Source organism: Rattus norvegicus, chromosome 2 (assembly GCF_021556685.1).
Source record: "Rattus norvegicus strain SHRSP/BbbUtx chromosome 2, alternate assembly SHRSP_T2T, whole genome shotgun sequence".
NCBI classification, from domain to species: Eukaryota; Metazoa; Chordata; class Mammalia; order Rodentia; family Muridae; genus Rattus; species Rattus norvegicus.
In genome coordinates this window covers 245,582,907-245,606,940 of record NC_141535.1, presented here as the reverse complement: position 1 = coordinate 245,606,940, position 24,034 = coordinate 245,582,907, and the positions used below count along the sequence as shown (strand labels likewise).

At 46.1% G+C, this 24,034-nt stretch overlaps 1 protein-coding gene across 2 annotated transcripts; it reads left to right on the top strand.

Moving 5' to 3' along the window:
• Positions 1-121: 121 nt before the first annotated feature.
• On the top strand, positions 122-23,721 carry Lhx8 (LIM homeobox 8). 2 transcript variants are annotated; one of them, NM_001415091.1, is given in 9 exon segments: positions 122-410; positions 2,218-2,304; positions 2,502-2,663; positions 6,046-6,167; positions 8,213-8,433; positions 8,913-9,016; positions 14,053-14,148; positions 18,063-18,246; positions 22,999-23,721. In NM_001415091.1, coding segments are annotated over 9 exon segments (1,104 nt in total). In that variant the 5' UTR covers positions 122-329; the 3' UTR covers positions 23,046-23,721.
• The last annotated feature ends 313 nt before the right edge of the window (positions 23,722-24,034 follow it).

Sequence of the window (24,034 nt, the reverse complement as noted above, 5' to 3'; positions counted from 1 at the left end):
TCATAAGGAGGTGAGGCTGTCCCTCCAGGAAAAGACTTTCCCCCCCGCACCCCCTCCTCTCTGTAAGGTTCCACCCTCTGGAAAACACAACTTTCCCTCTTTTCCTGGAGGGACAGGCCTCAGTGTGGCTGAGAGAGGAATCTTAAGAACAGTGCGTCAGACAGTGGCTACGATCACTGTGTCCTCTTCGGACCCGAGACGCACTGGTGGCATCGCTGTCCTGCCTGTTGGCTTTCCTTGGCGTTTTGGGGCGGAGGAGGGAACACTGCTGACACCCACAGCCTCTGACCCTCTGGAGCTGGTATGTGACGAGCAGCGCCTGCGGGGCAATGTATTGGAAGAGCGATCAGATGTTTGTGTGTAAACTGGAGGGAAAGGACGTGCCGGAGCTGGCGGTTCCCCGCGAGAAGGTGAGCGAGCCTACGCCGGGCGGGATCTCTTGAATAGGAGTTTCTTTGAGAAGAGAGTTGTCCGGCTCCTAAACCAGGTTGGGAAACTACCTGTCACTGCCTCATCTCCAGACCTGACAATTTTTTTTTATTACGTAGTAGCGTTAGGTAGTAATCACAGCGTCCCCTCCCCACGGGCTCACTTAACCTGAGGCATGGACACTCTAATTTGGGAGACGAAGCCTGGAGCCTAAGACGCTCACCGGGCAATGTGAGTCCTGCTTTTATTCTACGTGACCCGCTGTTCGCGGCAGTCTGGGGCAGGGATCGATCGGGGGTCTAGGCGTTTGTCGCGTGTCGAGTGAACACTGCCTCTCGCCATGGATAAGACACATGTGGGGCTTGAGAACCGGCGGCGACAGACCTGAGGACTTGGGTCCTCCAGAGCCCGCCCGCTCTTAGAAAGGGCCACAAGAACAGCTTCATTGGAAATACGAAACGGGCAAACTTCGCAGCTTGAGGCGAGCCTAACCTGGCAAGCTGTCACCTACTCCGGAGGCAAGACCCGTGGGTGCTCGCATTTTATGGTGGAACCATAGACTGTTGGGGAGCGGGGGCGTGGGTGGGGGATCGGCTGGACGCGGGCAGGGTACTGCTGACTTCGTGTTTGCCTGACGGTAGCGGGTAGAGTTTCGGCCCGGATGCTTTGAGAGTACTAGGACGCGGCCCAGAAGCGGCTGCGCTGGGAGTATCCAGGCGTGCGGCCGCTGGCTCACCTGGGGCTTTCAGAGGACAGAGGGGAAGGAGACAAAGGGAAAGAAACGCGAGGGGTGTGGGCCGCTGGAATCCGCGGACCCACCAGCCCTAAACTAGACTTCTCAGACAGATTGCATTCGTTTACAGAACAAAACTGAAAGTGCAGCCAGGGCTTGGGGACACTTGAGCGTCCGTACGCTCTAAAACATTCTGACCCGCATTGGGTAAGGGTTTTTTTTTTTTTTTTTTTTTTTTTTAATGGAACAAATTAAATTCAGCTGGATATTTCTATTATTCGTCCCGCTTTTGCGCTGGTTAAAAATAATCCTTTAGTAGCTAAAATGTTGACTTACTGAGCACTAAGTGGCAATTCACACCTTAAAGAAACCAGTGTAAATCGCTTACGGTTCTAATTGCTTCAAGTTTACCAAAGAGCTGCTGGCTCCGCTTAATCTGAAGCATTTTCATTCAAATTGTCGGAACAAACACCAGGCTTCTTAAATCCCACTGTAATTAGCTTTCAAGTATCCGATTAAACCTCTTCACCTTTCGGGCTATCCTATTCAAAAAGCCCCCCCCCTTTAAAAATATATGTGTGTGTCTTGCTCTTTTAATTGAGGTTATTAAAGAAATCAAGTTTCTCTCCCCACCCCCTCCTCAGTCATCTTTTTCTTCTCTCTCCCTCCACCTCTCCCCCCGCCCCGTGCCCCCTTTAGCCGGGTGTTCCCTGCGCCTGGGTGATTGACGTCTAGAAAGCAATCGCTTTGTGCACTGAGGCCGGTTATTAGCTGGGTACCCCCGGTGGGGGGCGGGGGCCGGCGCGCCGGGGTGAGCGCGGGGCTCGAGCCCCGCGCGGCGGCCGCGCAGTCCTCGAGTCGCCCGCTGGCGGCGGCGGCCCAGGGAGGCTGCGCGCTGGCCGGCCAGCTGCGCCCGGCCTCAGGTGCCCGCGGTTGCACGCGCCGCCCTCGTGCGCGCCCTTCAAGAGCGCCCTAGGGCCGGGACTGCGGGGCGCCGCGTGCTCGCCCCGGGCTCCTGACCCGCGTCTTCCTGCCTTCCCGCTCTCGCGGCGCAGTGCCCCGGGCTCATGTCGGAGGAGTGCGGGCGGCCTGCAGCCCTGGCGGCCGGGAGGACCCGCAAAGGCGCTGGGGAAGAAGGACTGGTGAGTGGGGCGGCGGCCCGAGGGGGAACCCCTCAGCTCCCTGGGCGGGGCTGGGTGCGGGACTACGGGGTTCCAGGGGTCCTACAGGTCTGGGAATCCCGCAGAGCCGATGGGGAAGGCTGGGGACGGAGGACAGTCTTCGGGGTGCCCCGTGGGGAGGTGGGACGTGCAAGGCCAGTGCTCGGCTATTCCCGCAGGTGAATCCTGAGGGAGCCGGGGACGAGGACTCCTGCTCCTCCTCGGCCCCGCTTTCCCCGTCGTCCTCGCCCCAGTCCATGGCCTCGGGCTCCGTGTGCCCACCAGGCAAGTGTGTGTGCAGCAGCTGCGGCCTGGAGATTGTGGACAAATACCTCCTCAAGGTAGGATGGGGGTCAGGCGAGCCTCGACGGAGTCAGCGTGAGGGATGGGAGGGAAAGTGTCCCAGTTCGTATCAACCGTGGCTCCGTAGACCCTCTTAGCATATTAGTCCACCACTCTAAGGCCCATGGCAGGGAGAAGTGTGAGAAGGAATGTAGGGTTTTCCTTGTTGTGAAACAGTCTAGGGACAGGGTCTGCCACGTAAATGAGGGCTCTCCTGGAGTGTGAGGAGGACTTGGTCACCAGCAGCAAAAGGAGAGCTTGAAGAAGTGCCGTCCGTTCTGAAGCATAAGGATGCCTAGCTCGTGTTTGTTTTCCAAGCCTAGAATTTACTTAACTTAAAAATCCCTTACTCTGCAAACTGGTCCCTCCTCTCCAATATACCCGTGCTGCTATCAACGTGGACTAGTCCCATGCCCATATGTGTGTCATTCCTCCTCGCAGCGGCTCCTTCTGTAACTAAAATCATTGTAAAGTGCCTTTAAAGATCTTTAGTTTGGGACTGTTAGCGTCATCGCGGTCATAGGTTTATTTACCGGTACCTGGAACCTTCCCAAAGCAAAAGTTTATATACAGCTTTAGAAGCCATTTCGGTACCTCCCAGATCTTGCTAAGCACAGTGGTGTTATGTCCCGCTAGGGTTTGGGTGGGAAACAATCTAGCTGTAAATTTAGGTGCGCATATAAAACCCTCAGCTCAAGTGTTTCACGGAGTGATTTCAGAGTTGACTGTCTTAATTTGGTTTAACTTTCTCTTAAAATACTTCACACAGGGGCGGGGGATTTTGGAGTTCAGATTCTGGCAGGCTGCAGTTACCCGTGTCATGTCCCCAGGATCTTGGTCCCCTGTGTCTTAATCTGAACACATTGGATTTCCAACTTCAATAGCTTTTAAGAAACCACTATGTAAAACAATGCTTTCCAATATACCAAATTAGTTGCAAACCAGTTCACTTTCTGTAACCCCCTCCCCAAGCTTCAGTTTTCAGAAGGATTAATTACAGAGAATAAAATATCAAAACGTGAATTAGTGGGTTTCTTTAACTTAATGTCAACATTCAAAAGTTGCTTTCTGGGTGGAACGGGAATATTACTTCCTGGAGCCCAGATAAAGCACTGAAGCAGGCGAGAGTGAAAACATTTTCTAATGTTTTTATCTGACTCTTGAAGCTTGTAAATTAACCTGGCTTTCTCTTTAAATCTGCATTCCTAAAATCCCGTTTGACTTACAGAGAAAACGAAGCTCAAAACCATCCAGTCAAAGTAGCTTCTTGTTTTGAAAGAGGTTCTCAGTGACTGCCAGAATCTGGAGCAGTATCTCTGAACCCGACTTAAGAAAACTTTAACATTTCACAGCAAAGATGTAGAAAACAGTTACACAGCAAAATGTGTTGTCTGAATTCAGCCACAGATACTGGCATTGACCTTGTATAATTTTATAATTGCTCGTGCTTGTCTTTATATTAGTAAAAAAAAAATTGTGTGTCTAAGTGGTTCTGCAAAGTTTTCTTTTGTAATTGGACAGGAGTCTACCTAGGAAAGTTTTCTACATACAATCGTATTCTACTAGGATTTATAAGTTAACTAAAATTTAATATCATAGGATCATTTTTGAATTCTCAGCATCCCTACCCCCAAGTTGAAGTGCTAACTCCTTACTCTAAGTTAGAATCTAAACTTCTCACTGGTAACAAATATTTGATCCACTATAGATGCAGCTTTTGAGTCTAAAAAAAAAATCAAAAACAAAAAAAAAAACAACAACAACAAAAAAACAAAACAAAACAAAACAAAAAAAACACCAGCCTGTGGGGCAGCTCACACAGCCTCAGACAAAAGAGTCAGCTGTGGTTGTTGCCGCTCTATAGTCCTGTCCTAACCTAGCCTGGTGTGGAGAGCCATATTGGATTAATGCTAGTTCAGGGAAGGTTTCCAGAACCTTTCCAAGTCTCCTCCACCTCCCTTACTCCCTGGCAAGGACTGGAAATGTTAAGAAGCTCTCTTCTCTTTCTCAAAAGAAACTTTGAGGAAAGGTGTCAAGCCAGGCATGAGGTCTGGCTTTTGTAGAGTTGGAGAGAGGCCCCAGCCTCTGTTTTAAAGCCTTGCTTTAGAAAACAAAACACAAGCCCACTATGGTTGCAATAAGGCCTCTCAGGTGGTAGAAACTGGGGACCTTCTATACTAACTGGATACAGCTTAGGGGAAAACATGAGGAAAAGACCTCTCTGCTCCAGGAAGTATTCTACCTGATTAACATCTTTTTATTTTTATCTTAATCCAATTAACTATGTTTATAGAGTGGATAAATAGTTCTTTGGAAGAAAGACCCAAACTTAAATTTCCATCAGAAATTAAACTTTGCTTTGGGAAGACGCTCATAACTCGTTAGAAAACCCATTGTTTCCTTCAGAGTATCTTTTGTGTCTTCCCCCTATCAATAAAACACCCTGACTGGTAGTGCGAAAGCGCAAACCTAGTTAGCCCCAGTCTGCCGATCAACACAGTTCAGGGGCTGCACAGCAGCAGGCCAGCACAGCTGGACACTCATGTTCATTAGGGGGCAGCACAAGCTTCAGGTAACCTTGCTGGTAATTTGTTTTGTTCCTATGTTAAAATCTAGAGGGCCCTGCTTTGTTAAACACCATCCTGTCTCATTACTTGAAGTACAAATAAACATATTTCTGGGTGCATTTAAAACCACCTATAATCTGGTATCTTCCTTTCTCCAGAGGCTCCGCCATTCCTAAGGCTACCAACACCCTTGTCCTGGGCACTTTGTTCTCTGTAGCTGTGAATGTTAGGGGAGGTGGGGAAGTGCAGCATCCTTAAGGTTCTACCTTAGGAATTTCTAATGTGTACAGGAAGTGTATTGCCTGCCTTCTCTATTAGGGTGAGTGTTCTGCAAATCTATCCTCTGTCTCTGTTGTTCTTACTGATGGCACACAGTTCATAGCTGTTTGCCCAAACTGTAGGCCAAAAGATTTGTCTAGACTTCCATAACTCTGGCAGGTTACGAAAAGGATTAGAGTAAGGACGAAAACAGAACCCGTGTAGATGCCCCTAAAATAAACGTTTCTCTCCCAAGGTTTTTCTCAGAGAGGAAAGGAGAAAGAAAAAGAATATGAGAGAAAACCCAAATCCTTCAAAAGACTAAAAAAAAAAAAACCAAGCGTGAGTGGCCTAGAGGCGTCTGGTTTCTTTCTGGAGCCCAGAAGAGTCTACAGCCGGACTCATGCTCATGTCAAGGGTGTTGCTAGGGTGGAAGCATTCAGAGTGCACTGTGGTGTGGCAGGGCTGACCCTTCTCTTGCCCCCCACACAGAATCAGTGGCTGGGGCTCAGAAGGTGGTGTGGACTGGCCACTCATCCTCGTTTTCCCCTTGCAGGTGAATGACTTATGCTGGCATGTCCGCTGTCTCTCCTGCAGTGTCTGCAGAACGTCCCTGGGAAGGCACACAAGCTGTTACATTAAGGATAAAGACATTTTCTGTAAACTCGATTACTTCAGGTACACCACCAAGTTCTTGTTTTTAATAAACACCCCAAGAAGTGATTTAAAGGGACTTTTGTGTAACAGGGCCTTTTGCACACCGTTTGATTATTCGGGGGCAGTTATTATGGTATATTTCAAAGTATTTTTTTCTAGGTCAGATCTTGCTATGTAGCTGAGGTTGGCCTTCAACTCGTGATCCTCCCGTGTTGGTCGGCTCAGGTGCTGAGATTAGAGATTTCCAGCACCATGATCAAACTCTTTAATTTGGAGGGCCAGGGGTGTAATTTGTATTAAAACTAAATGAGTGTTAGTTAGCTTCCTTTAGGAATTGGCTAAATAAAAACTTCATATTGGATTGTTTGCCCAAACTAGAGGATGGAAGTTTGGGGTATTCAAAACAGAGAATCTTGGGATACGCAGTAAGGGATGAGACACTCAAGGGCAGCAGTGCCTCTTGTTTTAAGTCAGTGGTGAAGCGGAATAAAACCATCATGTGAGAAACGATCCCTGGTAACAAACCTCTAAGGGTGCCAGGCATGTGGATGCTATAATCAAGCTACACCATTATTCAAAGAACAAGCTATTCAACTGTCATAAATACAACAAACTGAATCACTCTGCCAGAGGTCAGGCCTCGATTTTGTGGCTTGTTCTTTGCCTTTGGCTCAGGAGACTGTATTTGTACAAGATATTAAATGTGGCAAATCTCTCGGTGATCTCCCGGTGGCTTTTCAAGTATCAGGTGTCTCCCAGGATGTAGTTCTTTGTGGAGAGTTGTCTAAAAGTGATCGTAAAAGCATTGCTTTATATGTGGTCCTATCTCTTCTTCATCTGTTCGTAAGGGAGAAAAAGTTCACTGTGGAACTCTGTATGTCAGAATTTTGCTAGATAGTCCACTAAATGCAATGCTGATGGGGTTTCAAAAAGTTCTACCAGGGTTCAGCAGTTTACGCTGAATACGATTGTGTTCAGGTTAGAGTGTGTCTCTGTAATATTCAGTCTGTCTTATAAAATCAAGCGTTTTTTTTTAATTACCTAAAATGTACAGTTCTCACCAGAGTTGCCCCATTTCTTTAGCATTAGTAGCAATTGCTTCCTCTTCAACTTACAGTGTGTTGATTTTACTTTTTTATCTTAAATAAACACCTTTTGAATTTTTTTATTTTTTTAGAGTCATTAAAAATCCCTTTCTTTCCGATTTTTCTTTTTTCTTTGGGGGGGAACTTATTCTGACGTTCAATTTTAGAATTCAATGCTCCACTTAAATTGGCAATACTTTTTAAAATGGTTCCCTGGTAGACACAGGCAGACGTAATAACCTTGTCCACTAGTGACTGAGGTAAGAGAACAGGGCATCCGGTCACTAAGACTGGGCAGAAAAAAATCCCTTCTGCTCTGGTATCTTGCTAAGAATGCCTACAAATGTTTCTGGAAGTTTAGGGACCATTTCTACCCTCCTGTGGCAGGCAAAGTAGCCACTTGTCATGGCTGGAAAACCTCTGAATTTTTCCTCAGGGTGAGGAATACAGATTCTTTATTTAAATATGCGAACACTACTTGCTAGCCCTAGTCATCTCAGCTTGGTTTTATGTTTGTTTTGTTTCTGGCACTGGTGACTAAATCCAGTCCCCATTAAGTACACACCATGAGCTGACCATGAGCTAGACCCATCCCCTCAACTGGATTAGTCCGGCCAGTGTTTCTGTGTTGGGTTAGCATATTTTTACCCTTTAAGATTTTTAACCTGGAATATGTATGCATGAATGTGCATGTGTATCTGGAATCTCTAGGAAACCTATAAATGCCTTAATAGTTGACACAACAAAAGGGCTATTGAAACTACTATTTCATGCATTTTAAAAGAAAAGCTGGGAAGAAAACTTTTTAAAGAAAGATTCGAGGCATGTCTCAGCTGCCTCCCGTATTCACATTAAGAAGAATTAATTCCTGTTTCACTTTCAAAATATGTAACTACTTACAAAATTCCAATAGAGCGTGATGATGTGTTAGTTTGAGGTCTGCCCGATAAATACCTCACCATGCCTCCTTCCTGTGTACAGACGGTATGGGACACGCTGCTCCCGCTGTGGAAGGCACATCCATTCTACTGACTGGGTCCGCAGGGCCAAGGGCAACGTGTATCACTTGGCTTGCTTTGCCTGCTTTTCTTGCAAGAGGCAACTGTCCACGGGAGAGGAGTTTGCCTTGGTAGAGGAGAAGGTCCTCTGTAGAGTGCACTTTGACTGCATGCTGGACAATCTGAAGAGAGAAGTGGAGAACGGTGAGTGAGGAACACAAGTTCAGTCTTTCAGGATGATGAGAGGAGGCGAAACTGACTTCACCTCACCGCCATTCTAACGCTTTATTTTATACAAGAAGCAATGGCTGTAAAGTTAACATTGTTGCCAGTAAAGGACTCCAGCTGTTGATTTGCAGCCAAAGCATAGCCTCAGTGCTAGTTCCACACTAGAGTCTGAGGCAGCAGCTTGGAGTTTGGGTTTAGCCTTTATTTTCTGTGCGTTTGCCTTCATAAGATGGGCCTTAGATATATACTCTTAACTTACTGCATTTCATTCAGAGTGTGGAAGGCTATGAATATTATCTTTCTCAGTCTATTTGCAAGAAGGTTTAGAAAAAAAAGTTACCAATTTAGAAGAGGCAGATGAGTTGCAAAAAGCCAAGGTGTGCGAGGAGACTGGCTTGTACAGAAGTATAGACCCATCTGAGTTACCAACTAGATGGTTTGTTTTCAAAACGCAGGTAATGGGATTAGTGTGGAAGGAGCCCTTCTCACAGAACAAGACGTCAATCATCCAAAGCCAGCCAAAAGAGCTCGGACCAGCTTCACAGCCGATCAGCTCCAGGTAGACATGGCAATGCATTTCTGATTTTTGACACCCTTTCCCCACAAAAGAAAACAAACCTAAAGAAAAATTAAAAAGTAACCTCCATGCTGCCTGAGAATATTGTTTCCTAAATAGTTGTCCTATACATTTTTAAGAGACCGAACTCCATGAGTGTTGATGTATACTCACTGCCTTGAAGGGTCATGGTGTGCAGAAGCTAGTCAGTAGTTTGGTGTCCTTCGGGTCTTTTGATATTAACGTCAAACCGGGGCACAGTGTTGGTCTGTTATGGCTTCCGTGAGCATCAGTCTAAGGCAGACGACGTTTTTAGTTTCATATAACGACAGCAGAAGATGACCGTGTGGAGGCTTAGCTGAAAAAGGCAGCACTCAGGGCTGTGGGGCTCCAGTGTGCTGTCATTTAAGTAAATGACGTGTTGTTTAATGTATAGAATCGCACACATTTTGTCTAGGGAAGAACAGAACCTGCCCAGCCACAGACGGGAATCCACGGTTGACACCAATCATAAAGGGATCGAGGCAGCAATTCCATTCTCTATGCTGAGGTTGGCTCTGCCCTTGAAAGTAAAGGGACTTCCTTAGCATAGCTGTCCTGGGTGTGCGCACTGGCTCATGTGTGAAAACTATCTAGAAAAATACCCCCTGCTTTGGATTTAAGTCGACATATGCTGTGTCTTTCTGGCATTTTTTTTTTTTTTTTGGATCATATTTTCTAGAAGATCAGTGTGGCTGAGGTATTTGTTTTGTGTTAAGATAAATAATTTACTGCACCTCCTCCAGGGGCTGCTTAGTGTGGTGTTATATTTAGCATCGACTTGGGCTCAGAACTGAAAGCAATTGTGTCTTGTTAACAAATAAAGGAAAACGCACTTAAGTAGTCAGAGACTGGCCAGCACTTCAGACCTCTCTAGTAAAAATGTTTCAGGAGTGGTATTTTAAAGAACAATTAGACGGGTAACCTGGATGTGGCCAGTGTTCTGAGAGAATTTGGCAGTGGACCAGATTCGGAGTATTAAAATCTAGATCCATTAAGGAAAGGCCTTCCAAGAACACAATTGCTTTTATTGATTCGATATTAAGTCTTTGACTAATGAGTAATACGGGGAAAATAAGAGAATTGAGAGATTTGGTTTCACTTGAGTGTTGCTGGTCTGATGCTCCCTGGAGTGTTGGAGAAAATCACACACATCCTGGGTTTGAAGTGAGTTCTTATCCAAGCTTTGCAGCAACAGTCAGTCTGAGCAGTGGGCTGGGTTAGACATAGTCGCTAATAGACAACCATCGGACTGAAACTTCCTCAGAGACTTGGCCGTGACTTTGACAACTATAGGCTTCATAATTTGGATGTGAAAATCCCTTATTAAAATTATAACTGTGGAAGTTTGAAGTCATGGCAGGTATCTAGCTATACAGTCTCCTGTGGGAAGATAATTATAGAAAAAAGTATGGTGATCATTTGTGGAAGTTTATACAGACCAAGCCCTGTCTATATCATCTTCGACTCTTCACCCATTCCAACAAGTCCTCAGTGTAGTCAGCCTCTCCAAGGGCACAGGAAAGACCCATGAAGTAATCAGCCACTCAAGGAATAGCAGAGAAAAGGCTCAGACAGACTTGCCCAACCTCTGAGCTTTTCATGTGGTTTTGCCTCCCAGGAGACCATGTGCTTCATCGGAACCCAGCAATACAGAGAAGAGAAATCCTGAATTTTGCAGACAGGCTTATAATAACAACCTACAATGTTCACAAAAACTTAAACTATGCATTGCTACGTAAGAACATGATTCCAATCATAAACTATAAATTGATAAGAGTGAGTTCTGAAAGTTAAAACACCATCTAGTCGGCATTCAGTTGCATCGATCCTACACCTGAGACTGTCAAAACAAGTGAGGTGCAAGGCTGAGCTGTTCTAAGGAACAAGAAAGACGGAATAGCCACAGATAAAAACGAAACAAAACAAACAAACAAAAAACCCCAGAAAACAAAAAAACAGAAACCCAAAACAAACAAAACCCAAATCATGTAGTTTTGCCAGATCATCTGATAAATAGGTATGATAGTCACCTTGTCGAATTGTCTTAATTTTGAGAAAACTGAATGTATTCAAGTATTGACTTCAACAAAATAATAATAAAAATCATCCATGAAAACCGAGCTAAAACTGTCCATGTGGTTCTTGCTTTGGACAGAGGAGTGTTAGCATGGGATGACTAAAGAAATTCCCAGAGTTCCACTTCAGAGTCTCATAGGAGGAAGAGTTTCCGGATCAGAGGGGCATGGCTACAGATGTATGTCAAACTGGTATACAGATGTATGTCAAGCATTAGGAGGACACTTAAATTCCTGCTCCTGCCATGGTTCACTCCCAACAGCCAGCCATGTGGGCATCAAACATGCCAAGGTTGGCTCCTCCTTGGAGCTACTTCTGATATATTATTCAGATGCTACTACACACACTTCTGGCTTTTTAGAATCTTGATTGATTTGGGTTTTGTTTGTTTTTGATTTTTGTTTTCTGGGTTTTTGTTGTTTTTGTTTTTGATTTTTGTTTTTGTTTTGTTTTTATAATGCCATAGAACTTTGCCTTGATCATCCCCAAAGAGCTCCCAATAGAACTAGGAATGGTTTGCAGTGGTTTAAACATATGCCAAATAGGGGAGCTAAATAGAATTTAAAGGTTTTGTCATCTTTTCTGTTTTTTTCTTTCTCTCTTTCTCTCTTTCTGTCCCTCTCTCCTTCCTTCTCCTTCCTTCCTTTCTTTGATCACATACTTGCACTAACTAAAAGAATAGAAAGTGCCCTATTTTCCCTAGAATATTTTATTTTTAAGATTTATTTCTTTATGTATGTGAGTATACTATATCTTTCTTCAGGCACACCACAAGAGGGCATTGGATTCCATTACTCACAGATGGTTGTGAGCCACCATGTGGTTGCTGGGAATTGAACTCAGGACCTCTGGAAGAGCAGCCAGTGCTCTTAACCACTGAGCCATCTTTCCAGCCCAGAATATTATACTGCCTAATGACCAGGGTAGACTTAAGTTCAATTTTCCTTCCCTAATGAACTATCTTTACTAAATGTATGTTGGTTCTATGATTACACTTTTACATATAGAGGTTTTTTTTTTTTTGTCTTTTCTTTTCTTCTTTTTAAACCAGCTCATCAGGAACCTTAGAAATGAATCCCCAAATAACTGTTCTGCTTTGTCTTTTGAGAAAGTAAAGACATGACCCATTCACTTGCCATTTGTCTTTGGGTTTGGGATGTTACGCCCAAGTCGCTCCCACCCCCAACTCCCACCCCCACACAAACACAACTCAATAGAAAAGCAGTCCCTTGTATTAAAGAAGGGAAAAAAGAAGGCTTTGTGGAGTCCATTTTGCCACGTTTAAAACAAGAGTAAGTTATGTTCCTTTTACCGTGGACCTATTGATGCAGCATTAGGTGGGAAGCTAGGAGCACCTGATTCTAGAAGAGTCCTAACCAAGGGCATCTTAACTGAAAGGGCCATTCACAGCCTCAAAATGTTTCTGGTCTTTCTCTCCATGCCCTGGAGACTTTTCTCATACTGTCAAGGTTCCTCGTCACCAACTCTGAAGTGCACATCACATTACAGGCAAGCAGAGAATGCAGTCTCCCTCCCCACAAGGAGGGTAATGCAAAAGGGTGCTTTCCCCTAAAGGGGAAAAAGGAGCTTCTACTGCTTCAGAGTGAGGGACTTTGCAAAGTAAGCTGTTGGGGCTTCTTCTGACAAGAGAAGAGGCAGAAAGACAGCACGGGCAGGAACAGGCCAAGACAAAGTTCACACTTCCCTGGGGGAGAGGGAGGGCCAATTCAAACTGCTTAGGGCACGGGTGGGGCGGCCAACACAGTGAGGGATGCAGGTGCTCACAGACAAGCACAGCCTACTGAATGCCTGAATGCCCTTACTTTTTGTCAATTACCTTTATCTCATACTCTCCTCAGCTGACTGACTTTAAAAAATTTAAAACTTTATAAAATTCAAAACTGCTCGATGAGTCTCAGGAGTCCCTCTTCCAAGAACCCAAAAGCCTTGACCATGACTTGTATTACCTTTAATTAGAAATGATTATTGGCATTTCAATACTTTTCTTATAGGAGCTTAAGACCCCTACCCCCACCATGTATGAGTATATACATGCCACAGCACTTGTCATAGTAGTACCAACCCAAAATGTCATCTCTGAGTCGCTGGACTCTGCTTGTCACCTGGACTAAGGGAGGGGTCTCCTTTCTAGATCTCAAGAGGTTGTGCCATATGGAGCAAACGCCCTACCCCCACCCCCACAAACACCAGTGACATCACTGCAGTATGCTGTAATCCGTCTCTGCAGCAAATACTGTTTGTAAATCAACAAAAACTAACGTGAGAGCCCTTGAGGTTGTTCAGACCCTCAGAGGCTAGAGATAGCTGGGGTGGGGTTTGAGCATTTTGCTCACTTACAGTGCAGGGATATTTCACAAATGGGAAGCCAAGGGAGGGAGAGTCAGAGTCCGTGGGTTTTGAGAGTTCTGAGACTGGATGGAGAAAGGGTAGTGTCTCTAATGGCATGGCTGAGGGGCAGAGTTTTACCTTCTGGTAGGTTAGTTTTTTAAAGATCTCTCGGAAGAAGAGTTTGGGTAAATTTACAAAGTATGCCTTCCTTCCATTTGTGTTGGCTGCATTCATTTCTCTTTTTTTGTTGTTGTTGTATTTATTTATTTTATGTATGTGAGTACACTGTAGCTGTCTTCAAACACACTAGAAGAGGGCACTGGATTCCATTATTTACAGATGGTTGTGAGCCATCATGTGGTTGCTGGGAATTAAACTCAGGACCTCTGGAAGAGCAGCCAGTGCTCTTAACCACTGAGCCATCTCTCCAGCCCAACATTCATTTTTAATACCAAAGTACACATTGCATCATTTTCTTTGTGTGCCTTTATCTGTTCTCTACCATCAAAATGCAAAAGTTCAAGCTTTTAACTATTTTCTCCCAACATCTGTCTTTTAAAATATAATCACAGGTTATGCAAGCACAGTTTGCTCAGGACAACAACCCAGACGCACAGACCCTCCAGAAACTGGCAGAAAGGACAGGCTTAAGCCGGCGAGTCATACAGGTGAGAGCCCCATGGGTAATTCTGCATCCGATGCTTTGGGGGTGCATGCCGTTCTCTTGTGACAAAACCTCAGGATGCCAGCTCCTACCTTCACCCTGAGTCAGTTTTTTAAAAATTTATTTACGTTTTATGCACCTGAGTACACTGTCGCTGTCTTCAGACAGACCAGAAGAGGGCATCAGATCTCATTAGAGATGGTTGTGAACCACCATGTGGGTGCTGGTAATTGAACTCAGGACCTCTGGAAGAGCAGTCAGTGCTCTTAACCACTGAGCCATCTCTCCAATCTCTGAGTCATTTTTTGTTTTAAGCTTATGTGGAAAAACTTTTCCTGGGGGTATGCAGCACATTTGTCTATTCACTCCAGATAAGGAGCCTACAACATATGGACGCCACCAAGTCCAATTTAGTGAACCAGTGAGTTTTGGGGGGTTTCTTATATGAACAGAAATGGCTCAAAGTCAGCTGCATTATCAAAGCCCAGCACAGGTGACAGCTCACAATGCTTGGGACCCAGAGGACACTGTACAGCCTGCAGACAGCTCAGCAGGCTGGAGAGTGCCCTTTCCAGGTACCTCATTGTTCTAAACCCTTCCAGGGAGCTGGGTGGGCAGGTTTCTGCTTCTTCCAGGCAAGCTGCTCTGGGCCTCAGAATCATCTTTGCAGCTTTGCTTTTCTGAGAGTGACCTCAGCTTTTATTGTTTACTCTGGTAGGGAGTAGGTGGGGCCTCGTGAATCTGGTCAGTTTCAGGGACTTCCTGGAATTATTCTGAGCCATTTGCCTTCCTGCTTAAGGAGCTTCCTATAGGATTGGGTGCTTCAATCTCAGAGGAAACTGTTAAACAACAGCCTGACATGGGCATTACTAATTGCATCATGATAGCAGCTACTGACTGCTAGCAAGACAAGCAAACAGCCTAGAGACTGCAACAGAGAAGCAGAGGAGCCTTTACCTATGCTAGTCTTCAGTGTGGAGATGATGGCTCCCTAATGTGGGGGCAATAGCTGTGAGAACACCCCTTGAAGGACAAACAGGGGTCACACCAAAAGCCTAATTCCTTGACATTGGGTGGATCTTTAACAAACGTGTAGTGTGTACAAATTGTGGAGAGGGGTCTGAAAGGGAGTATGGGGTCACAGGTGTGTCTGCAGGGAGCATGGCAGCACCACAGAGGGCCTGAAAGAAGGATGGCATCAAAGAGGAGGAGACCACCTGAGCCAAGACAGCATAGGGAGACTGGAGACGTGCAACATAATTTGAAAGAATTGCTGAGTTTCTTTTAAAAACCCAAGGCACTAATTATAACCAGCAGGAAAAAAGATCTGGCCAGGACTGAGGGGTCACACCTTCCTTTTAGGACATGGTGTGTTGTTTGTGAGACTTGGCACTTGCTCCTTCCGTGCTTACTCTCCAGGGAGCAGGAAGAGTTTCAGATGAACAAGTAACCCTGCATCCTTCCTCCATCCCACCAACGCGAACAGGTTCTCCAAAGACAGGGTTTCCAGAAGCTCCGGTGACTGCAGCGTGCAGAGGTTTCCATGCAAAGCAGCCTCTCGTCCTCTGTGCACCTCACACCAAAAGAGCTAACGAGGGGTCAGTCCAAATGGAGTGCTTAAAAGATCTAGAAAGGGTGTGGCATGAAGGGCTACATGACAGTGAGGAGGTCAGGACAAGGAGGGGAATCTGTGAGGGCTCAGACTTCTGCACCTGGTGAAAGAATGAGTAGAAAGGACTGACCCGACCCACTGTGGAGTTTCTTGTCAAGCTGCACACACGCTGCTGCTGATGCCACAGGCAGTGAAGTTTCCCGTGGGTATCTCAGACTCCACGGCCTGGGGAGGAATCCCTTCTAATTCCAGGCCTTGTATATTCATGGTGGAATGGAGGCAAGAAGTTCAGACTCATGACTGTTGTGAGTCTGGCAAAGGAGATGGGATGGTCTTCTAGAGTGGTGGTTCCTACTGAAGGAATAAGGGCCTGAGAGAGATACCTGCTCGTTGAAAGACTAAGGACCAGAGAGAGGCATCTGCTAGGCTGTCTCCAGGCATTTATTTAGGTCACCACGCGCGAGTCAGCCTGAGCTCCAGGATGAGCATTTAAAGCTCGTATTTTAGGATCGGAATGTTAATGTGCACATGGAGTTTTAGGTGTCTTTGGTGAGAGAGCTGATGAGTCTGCTATCACAGGCAGCATGAGACCTTGGTATACACCTAGGTCTCCACCTAGAAACATTCCCTGTGCTTTCCCTAGTCACTCGCACACCCCCTGAGAGTGATAACACCCTGGTTTGAGTTCTTGGCTAGCCAGCACTCCATTTTCAGAGTCTCAAGGGACAAGCGTATGTCTTTGAAATCAGGCCAACCATTCCCCCCCCCATATATTCCTTGCAGCTTCTTTCTTTTCTCTCATGCCACGGAGTTCCTGCTTACCAGACCTGGACCCAGATGGTACCCAAGGTCTTTCCTTGGCTTGTTCCACCCAGACGCCAAAGTGCTTATTCTAATTTCCTTTTCCTTTCTCATTTCTCCTGTAATACCACTCATTTGGAATGATGGTGATCAAATAAGTGGTGTACGTGCATGTGTGCGTGTGCGGTGATCAAATAAGTGGTGTACGTGCATGTGTGCATGTGCGTGTGTGCGTGCATGTGTGTGTGTGCATGCATATGTGTGCATGCATGTGCATGCATGTGCGTGCGTGAATGTTTTGGATTATACCCAGGGTCTTGCACAGGCCAGGCAAGCATTCTGCATTCGAGCTACACCCTGGCCTGTGGTAGCATTGTTTGATAGAATAACACTGTAGGCTGAGGTCGCCTTTCATGACAGTTCACTCAGATACAGATTAGTTTTTAGATATGGTCTTGCAGTCAGGTGAGGCCCAGATCTGGTCTCACCGGTCTGGAATGGCTTCAGTTCTGCCCTAGAGTGGATAACAGAGCAGTTGGTACTTTGCTTTCTGTGAGGCCTTACCAGTTGGGTGTGTTTGTAGTTCATGCGACTTAAATGCGACCAGTCTGTTCTTATTATAGAGTTGACCTTAGCATGCTTCTAAGGGAATAGTCTGTGTATTTACTAAGAGAGCTTGAACTCAGCAGGTTAAAATGTGACTGGGATGGCTCAATCAAGAATTTTGTAGAAAGCTGTGAGTTCCCAGTAGGGACTTTAATCATGTGAACAAGGATTTGAAATGGCGTCCAGCAGGTGTCTAAGAATACAACAACAGGACTTTCTCTTTAGGTTCTGATTAAAAGACCTTTCCTGTTTTCTGCTTCTTCCAAATGCCAATAGTAAAACTGGAGATGTGTTTCTGGAATCCACAGGGCTTTCGTTAGCATAGAATAGACCTTGAGATCAACAGAGACTATATTAGCTGGGTGGCAGTTGGAGGCGGGAGACTTGTGATAATACTTGAGCTAAAATGTTTATCCCAGTCCGTGGACTTCTTAGAAATTTTTGAGTCCAGATCATGTATATCCCAGACTGGCTTCTAGCTTTGCATAGGGCAAGGGCCAGAAATGACCTTGAATTTATGATCATCCTGCATGACCTTGAATTTATGATCTACCTGCAGCAGCAGCCTCCTCCCCCTCCTCCTCCCCTCCTCCTCCTCCCCCCTCCTCCCCCTCCTCCTCCCCCTCCTCCTCCCCCCTTCTCCCCCTCCCCCCTCCTCCCCCCCCTCCTCCTCCCCCCTCCTCCTCCTCTCTCTCCTCCCCCTCCTCCTACTCCTTCCAGGTCCTAGAATTACAGACAAGCACCACCACACCTAGTCTCTGTGAGGTGGGGGAATGGATGAACCAACCCCATGGCTTGGGGCCTTCCAGAAGCTTGTTCAGGATGTGTGACTCAGGCTGCTGGTCAGAAGCTGCGGTGCGATATCACTGCCCGCCCACTCTTCTCTTCTCCCCCCGCAGGTGTGGTTTCAGAACTGCAGGGCTCGTCATAAGAAACATGTCAGTCCCAACCACTCCTCCTCTGCCCCGGTCACAGCAGTCCCCTCATCCAGGCTGTCTCCACCCATGTTGGAAGAAATGGCTTATTCCGCCTACGTGCCCCAGGACGGGACGATGCTGACGGCGCTGCATTCATACATGGACGGTAGGTAGCGCAGCAGGTGACCTCTAACCTGATTATCGGCCTCGTTCACATTTTGGAAAGACTGCCTTGGTCAGTGGCTGAAAAGCATTATAAGGAGGCACAGCAGACAGTAAACGCATCCAACTATTGGTTTAACAGCCTACTGCAAAGCTCCGTGTGTAAGCAACGAGTCAGTTCTTTGGTGTTTTGTTTTGTTTGTTTTGGTTTGGTTTCTGCCTATCTTTGCCTCTGCAGCACTGGCACTGGAACTATGTACCACCATGCCTAGGTCGCTTGTTGTTGTTTGTTTGCGGTTTTTATTTTTATTTGTTTTAATTTTATTTTCTACCTATTCATTTTACATCCCCCTTTCACTGCCCCCTCCTGGTCACCCCCTCACACAGTTCTTCCCCATCCCTCTCTCCCCTTCTCCTCTAAGTGGGTGTGGCCTCCTGGGTATGCCCTTCATCCTCTCCCACTGAGGCAGACAAGGCAGCCCAGCTAGAAGAACATATCCCACGTACAGGCGACAGCTTTGGGGACAGCCCCTGCCACAGTTGTTCAGGACCCACATGAAGACCAAGCTGCACATCTGCTACATATGTGTGGGGAGGCCTAGGTAGGTCCAGCCTGTGTATGTTCTTTGGTTGGTGGTTCAGTCTCTGAGAGTCCCCAAAGGTCCAGGCTAGTTGATTCTGTTGGTCTTCCTCTGGAGTTTCTATCCCCTTTGGGGCCTGCAATCAATCCTTCCTTTTATTCTTCTATAAGACTCTCCAAGCTCCATCCACTGTCTGGCTGTGGTTGTCTACATCTGTTTGAGTCAGCTTCTGGGTGCAGCCTCTCAGAGGACAGCCATGCTAGGCTCCTGTCTGCAAGCATAACAGACCATCATTAATAGTGTCAGGGATTGGTGCTTGTCCATGGAACGCACGGGTCTCAAGTTGGGCTGGTCATTTCCCTCCGTCTCTGCTTCATCCTCCATTCCTGCTTTTCTTGTAGACTTGAGTGGAAAGTTTTTCGGGTGGGTTGGTGTCCCTATTACTCCACGGGGATCCTGCCTGGCCGCAGGAGGCAGCTCCCTTAGGCTACATATCCCCAATATTGTGAGTCACAGCTGAGGACACCCGCATTGATTCTTGGGTGCCTCCCCTATCCCAGGTCTCTGACTCTTCCTGGAGGTGCTCTCTACCTCCCCTCTCCTGTCAGTTGCAGATTTCCATTATCACAGCCATCCGACTATCACCCCTGCCCCTCTGCACACCTGACCCCAGACCTCTCACTCCCCTCCCATCCCCCTTCTCACCCAGTTCCCTCCGTCCATGTCCATATGTTTTTGTGACCATTCCATTCCCCCTTGACTCAAGCATCCATGGCCTCCTTGGGTCTGTGGATTGTAGCATGGATATCCTGTATTTTATGGCTAATATCCACTTATAAGTGAACAAACACCATGCATGTCCTTTTGGGACTGGGTTACTTCCCTCAGGAGGGCATTCTTGAGATCCATCCATTGTTTTTTGTTTTTTGTTTTTTTTTTTTTGCTGGCAACATTTTTAATTTCTTTCTTTTCATTTTTAAAAGGCTTCCTTTATTTTTATTTTATGTGTATGGGCGTTGCCTGCATGTATGTCTGCCTCGCATGCATAAAAGTAGCATCAAGAGCCAGAAGAGGGCATCTCTCCTGGAACTGGAGTAACAGGTGGTTGTGAAACCACCATGTGGGGGCTGGGAATTGAACCTGGATCCTCTGGAAGAGCAGCCAGTGCACTTAACTGCTGAGCCGTCTCCCCAGCCCCTTTTGCTTTGCTTTTAACTGAATCAATATTGAAATAATTTACTTTTCTACGCTCAGAAAGATTGATATCTTTCTGGACTGGAGGTTTTTGTTTTGTGTTGTCTTGGGGTTGTTTGTTTGTTTGCTTGTTTTTATTTATGCTTTCTTTTTTTAATTGAAGTAAGTCTAACACGTATAAAGCACGCACGTGTGTGCGCGCGTGCGTGCACACACACACGCACGCACGCACGCGCGCACGCGCGCGCGCGCGCTAGGTATGCTGCTCTTGGCCAAAGTGAGCACCCTGTGTGAATGGTGCTCAGAGGAAGGAGAGCGGCAGCAGCCTGGAGCCCCATGCATCCCTCAGTCTTCATTCTCTTCTGCCAAAGTTCGCCTTCACTTTAAAAGCCTTGTTGTCTTAGTTCTTTCTTTCTAAAACTTTTTAACATTTATTTATATGTATGTGCAAGTGCGTAAGTGTGTGTGTGTGTGTGGGGGGGGGGTGGTTCCGAGAACAGCTTGCAGGACTGTCCATTCTCTCCTTTACCCCTGGGGATTCTGGGGATTGAACTCAGACTGGCTTGGCAGCTGATGCTTTTACCGGCTGAGCCATGTTGTGAACCACACACTGATGATCTTCCTCTTCCTCTCCCTTCCCCTCCCCCTCCCCCCCTCTTTCTCTCTTCCTCTACCCCCTCTTTCCTCCTTGGAGTGTGAGCCGTCGGTCTTGCTGATTTATTATACTCAACTCTACTCGAGGGATCATTTCATGCCTATTCTATGGTTGATAGCTTTCTCTGTGTTCCCGTTTGGGTATTCTAGGAATACACTACTGGGGATTCTCTTGTGTACATCCTCTGGCACCTATTAAAACTTCTCTCTGGTCTATGCATGGGTTTTGAGTGAGGGCACAGTTGGAGCAGTTGCTCTGCTTCTTGACACTCTGCCAGCAGCTTTACACTGGGGTCACACCAGCAGCTTCACACTGGGGTCACACCAGCAGCTTCACACTGGGGTCACACCAGCAGCTTCACACTGGGGTCACACCAGCTTTCCCTATGACCAGCAGCTTCACACTGCGGTCACACCAGCTCAGCTTTCCCTTTGACCCAGCAGCATGCGAGCCCTGGAGGTGCTCCTGTCCCCGCAAGCGCTGAGCATGTGATCCTTCTTCCTCTTGGCCAGTCTGGTGACCATGTAGTACCATCTCATGATGTTTAGCATCTTTTCCCCATGACAGACAACTTTCCCCAGCCCCTTGGACATCTGTTTAACTCTTGTGAAGATCCCTGCATATTTGGACCACTTGCCTGATGGTTTCTCTTTTCAAAACGGATTTTATCTCTTGATTGTGATCTACACATAAAGCCCTTTGATCACAGCACTGTTGAAAGCATCTTCCATTTAGAGGCTTTTCTAAGCTGTTTGACATCTTGCATTAAAAGAACCATTATTTAGCCAGTTGTGGTAGGATAGGCCTTAATCCCACCACTCGGGAAGGGACATAGACAGATAGATCTCCAAGTTTGAGGGGTAGCCTGATCTACGTAGAGAATTCTGGGCCAGCTAAGATTACATAGTTAGACTCTGTCTCAAAAAAAATAATTTAGGCCAACGATGAAAATTTTTTACATTCTAGCTTTTTGACCTTTCATTTTTAGTATATTTTCGTCTGGCTCATCTGCTAGTTCACAAGTTCCCTGAATCTATAAGATCATCAGCTCATCCGTCAGCTTCTTGTTCAGTTGCTGTGTTCCTCAGCTTGAGGACTCTCAGCCATGCTGACACCCATCTCCTTGATGCCTCAGACCTCGTGTGAACAGTTGGATTACCCTCATTCGAGTGGAGGTTCACACATTTGATGGCTCCAATGTCTGGGCCTTTTCTGCCTCTTCTCTGTTGTTTCTCTTCTGTTTTTAGTCAAGCCAAATCTTATTACTTGCCAAAACAAAACAAACAAAAACCAAGACACAGAAAAGCACTTCATTTCAGAGGTTAGGTAAGAAGGAATAACCTGAGGCTGTGGATGGTCTTTCTCCAGAGATTGACTGTAGCTTCCTGTGGCACAAACCTGGGCTACAGGAAGTCACCTCAAACAGAGTCCTCGTGAAGCGATCCCAAATGAGGGCCTGTGTGCGTGTGTGTCTGATTTCTGTTTTCCACAGCCCTGCCAAAGTCCCAGCCTGAGAGACATTCCTCTCAAGTTACATTTGTTAGTATCTCTGTCCGGAATAAACCTCTTTCCCATCTCTCCTCTCTGGCACTGGACTTCAGAACTTCCCACTCCCTGGGTATCTTCCCAGCTCACAATCCAGCCACTATCTGGCTCTCCAAGTTGCTCTCAAAGGGAGGGAGTTTTGGTTTGAAGCAGCACGGCTGGGGCCGAAAGCAGGGTTTCATTTTAAGTTTTTGTTAAAAGCCAACAGACTTGTAATACCATTGTGCCACATGGTCGGTCATGCTGCTATTGGAACCGTGCTTGTCGTTTGAGAGACTGAAGGGCTACTTGAGGCAAACGTGTTTAGATGCCAGCAGAGCTTGGGGTTTGTCACCTTTAACCCCAGGACCCTTGGACACTGAGGTTGAGAAGGACCATGAGTTGTAATTTGGGGAGAATGAAATACTCCTAAGGGGAACATGGGTGTATCCTACACCCTGATACCTGCACATAAAGACAGGAGGCGACATCCTCACATAGAGCTCACGTATCTTTCTCAACTGAAGGGTGAGGGACAGTGAATGGGATAGGGATAGGGTACACCACCATGCCCAAAGCTTGTGCCTCCTCTTGCTAAAGATGGAGAAGTTTAAGGATCCCCTGGATGCTCAGTACACTCTCTGTATGAATGGGTCAGCAGCCCTATTGAGGTGGGAGAGTGGCCGATGCTAGCGTCTGATGCCCACATCCTGAGGCAGTGACCTTGGCATGCTCTTGTGTGTTTAAGCCACTCTCAGTCACCATACGGAACTGACCACTGTGTCTCTTTTCTGTCTTGTAGCTCACCAACAACTCCTGGACTCCAGCCCTTGCTACCCCATACAATGACCCAACTGCCAATAAGTCATACTTAATTCCTTCTTTCAGGGATAGAAATGATTGAGGATATAAACCTGTCATTTATTATGTATAAAATACCATTGAAAAGATATTAATGTTAATTTTTTATTTAACACTCAAAGGCATTTCGAACATCCTTTCGCCGTCCACGTATGTACCTAGAGTTGGCCTGCAAGACACTTTTATTAATTCTTCATTTTGGTTTTTTTTTTTGGGTAAAACTTATGTTTACAAGAAGAAAACAAGTCAAAACAATTTTTTTTTGTATTGTCTGGAAATAGTTGGCTCCAGTGTGTGTCTATTAACTTATTTGTCATCAAAAGAGCACTTTGCCTAAAAGGCAGGACTGATAGTGTGCAAAAACGTTTACAATCCTTTGTGAAACCGTAGTTTATCATTAGTTTGTACCTGTAAGTTATTGTTATAAATATTATCTGTATTTTTTGTCATATACAACTTTATACCTTGAAGCTTGTATCTGTGAATTTGCAACTGAAATTTATTTTGCCAGTGTTTTCTGGACGAGCTTGAGCGCACGTCCGTTGTAGCATGCCGCACACACCCACGGCGGTGTCTGCACTTGGGGAGTTCTAGCTGTAAATAACACTCTAGTTTACGAAGCCTACCATCCTAAGTTCATTAAACACTTCGCATCCTTGTGAAAGCTGCAGCCCACTTGTCTTCTGTGTGTACTGTCACGAGTAGATCGCTCTTCATCCGTTTTCTTTTTTTCTTTTTTTTAAGCTATTTTCTTTTGACCTGGACTATGGGTACATTTTATTGGGAAACCTATTTGTAGATGACCATTCTTAACAGCAAGAACAAACCCACATGAAAACATCTCATCTGGCCGCTAATAACTCTTAAACTAACTTGTCAAATTAATGCGGACTTAAAGGCAGAATGCTTTTCAGACTGACTGTTGGAGCGTCCCGCTTGCTCTAAATGTGGAATGCAGCCATATCGTATATTTCTTC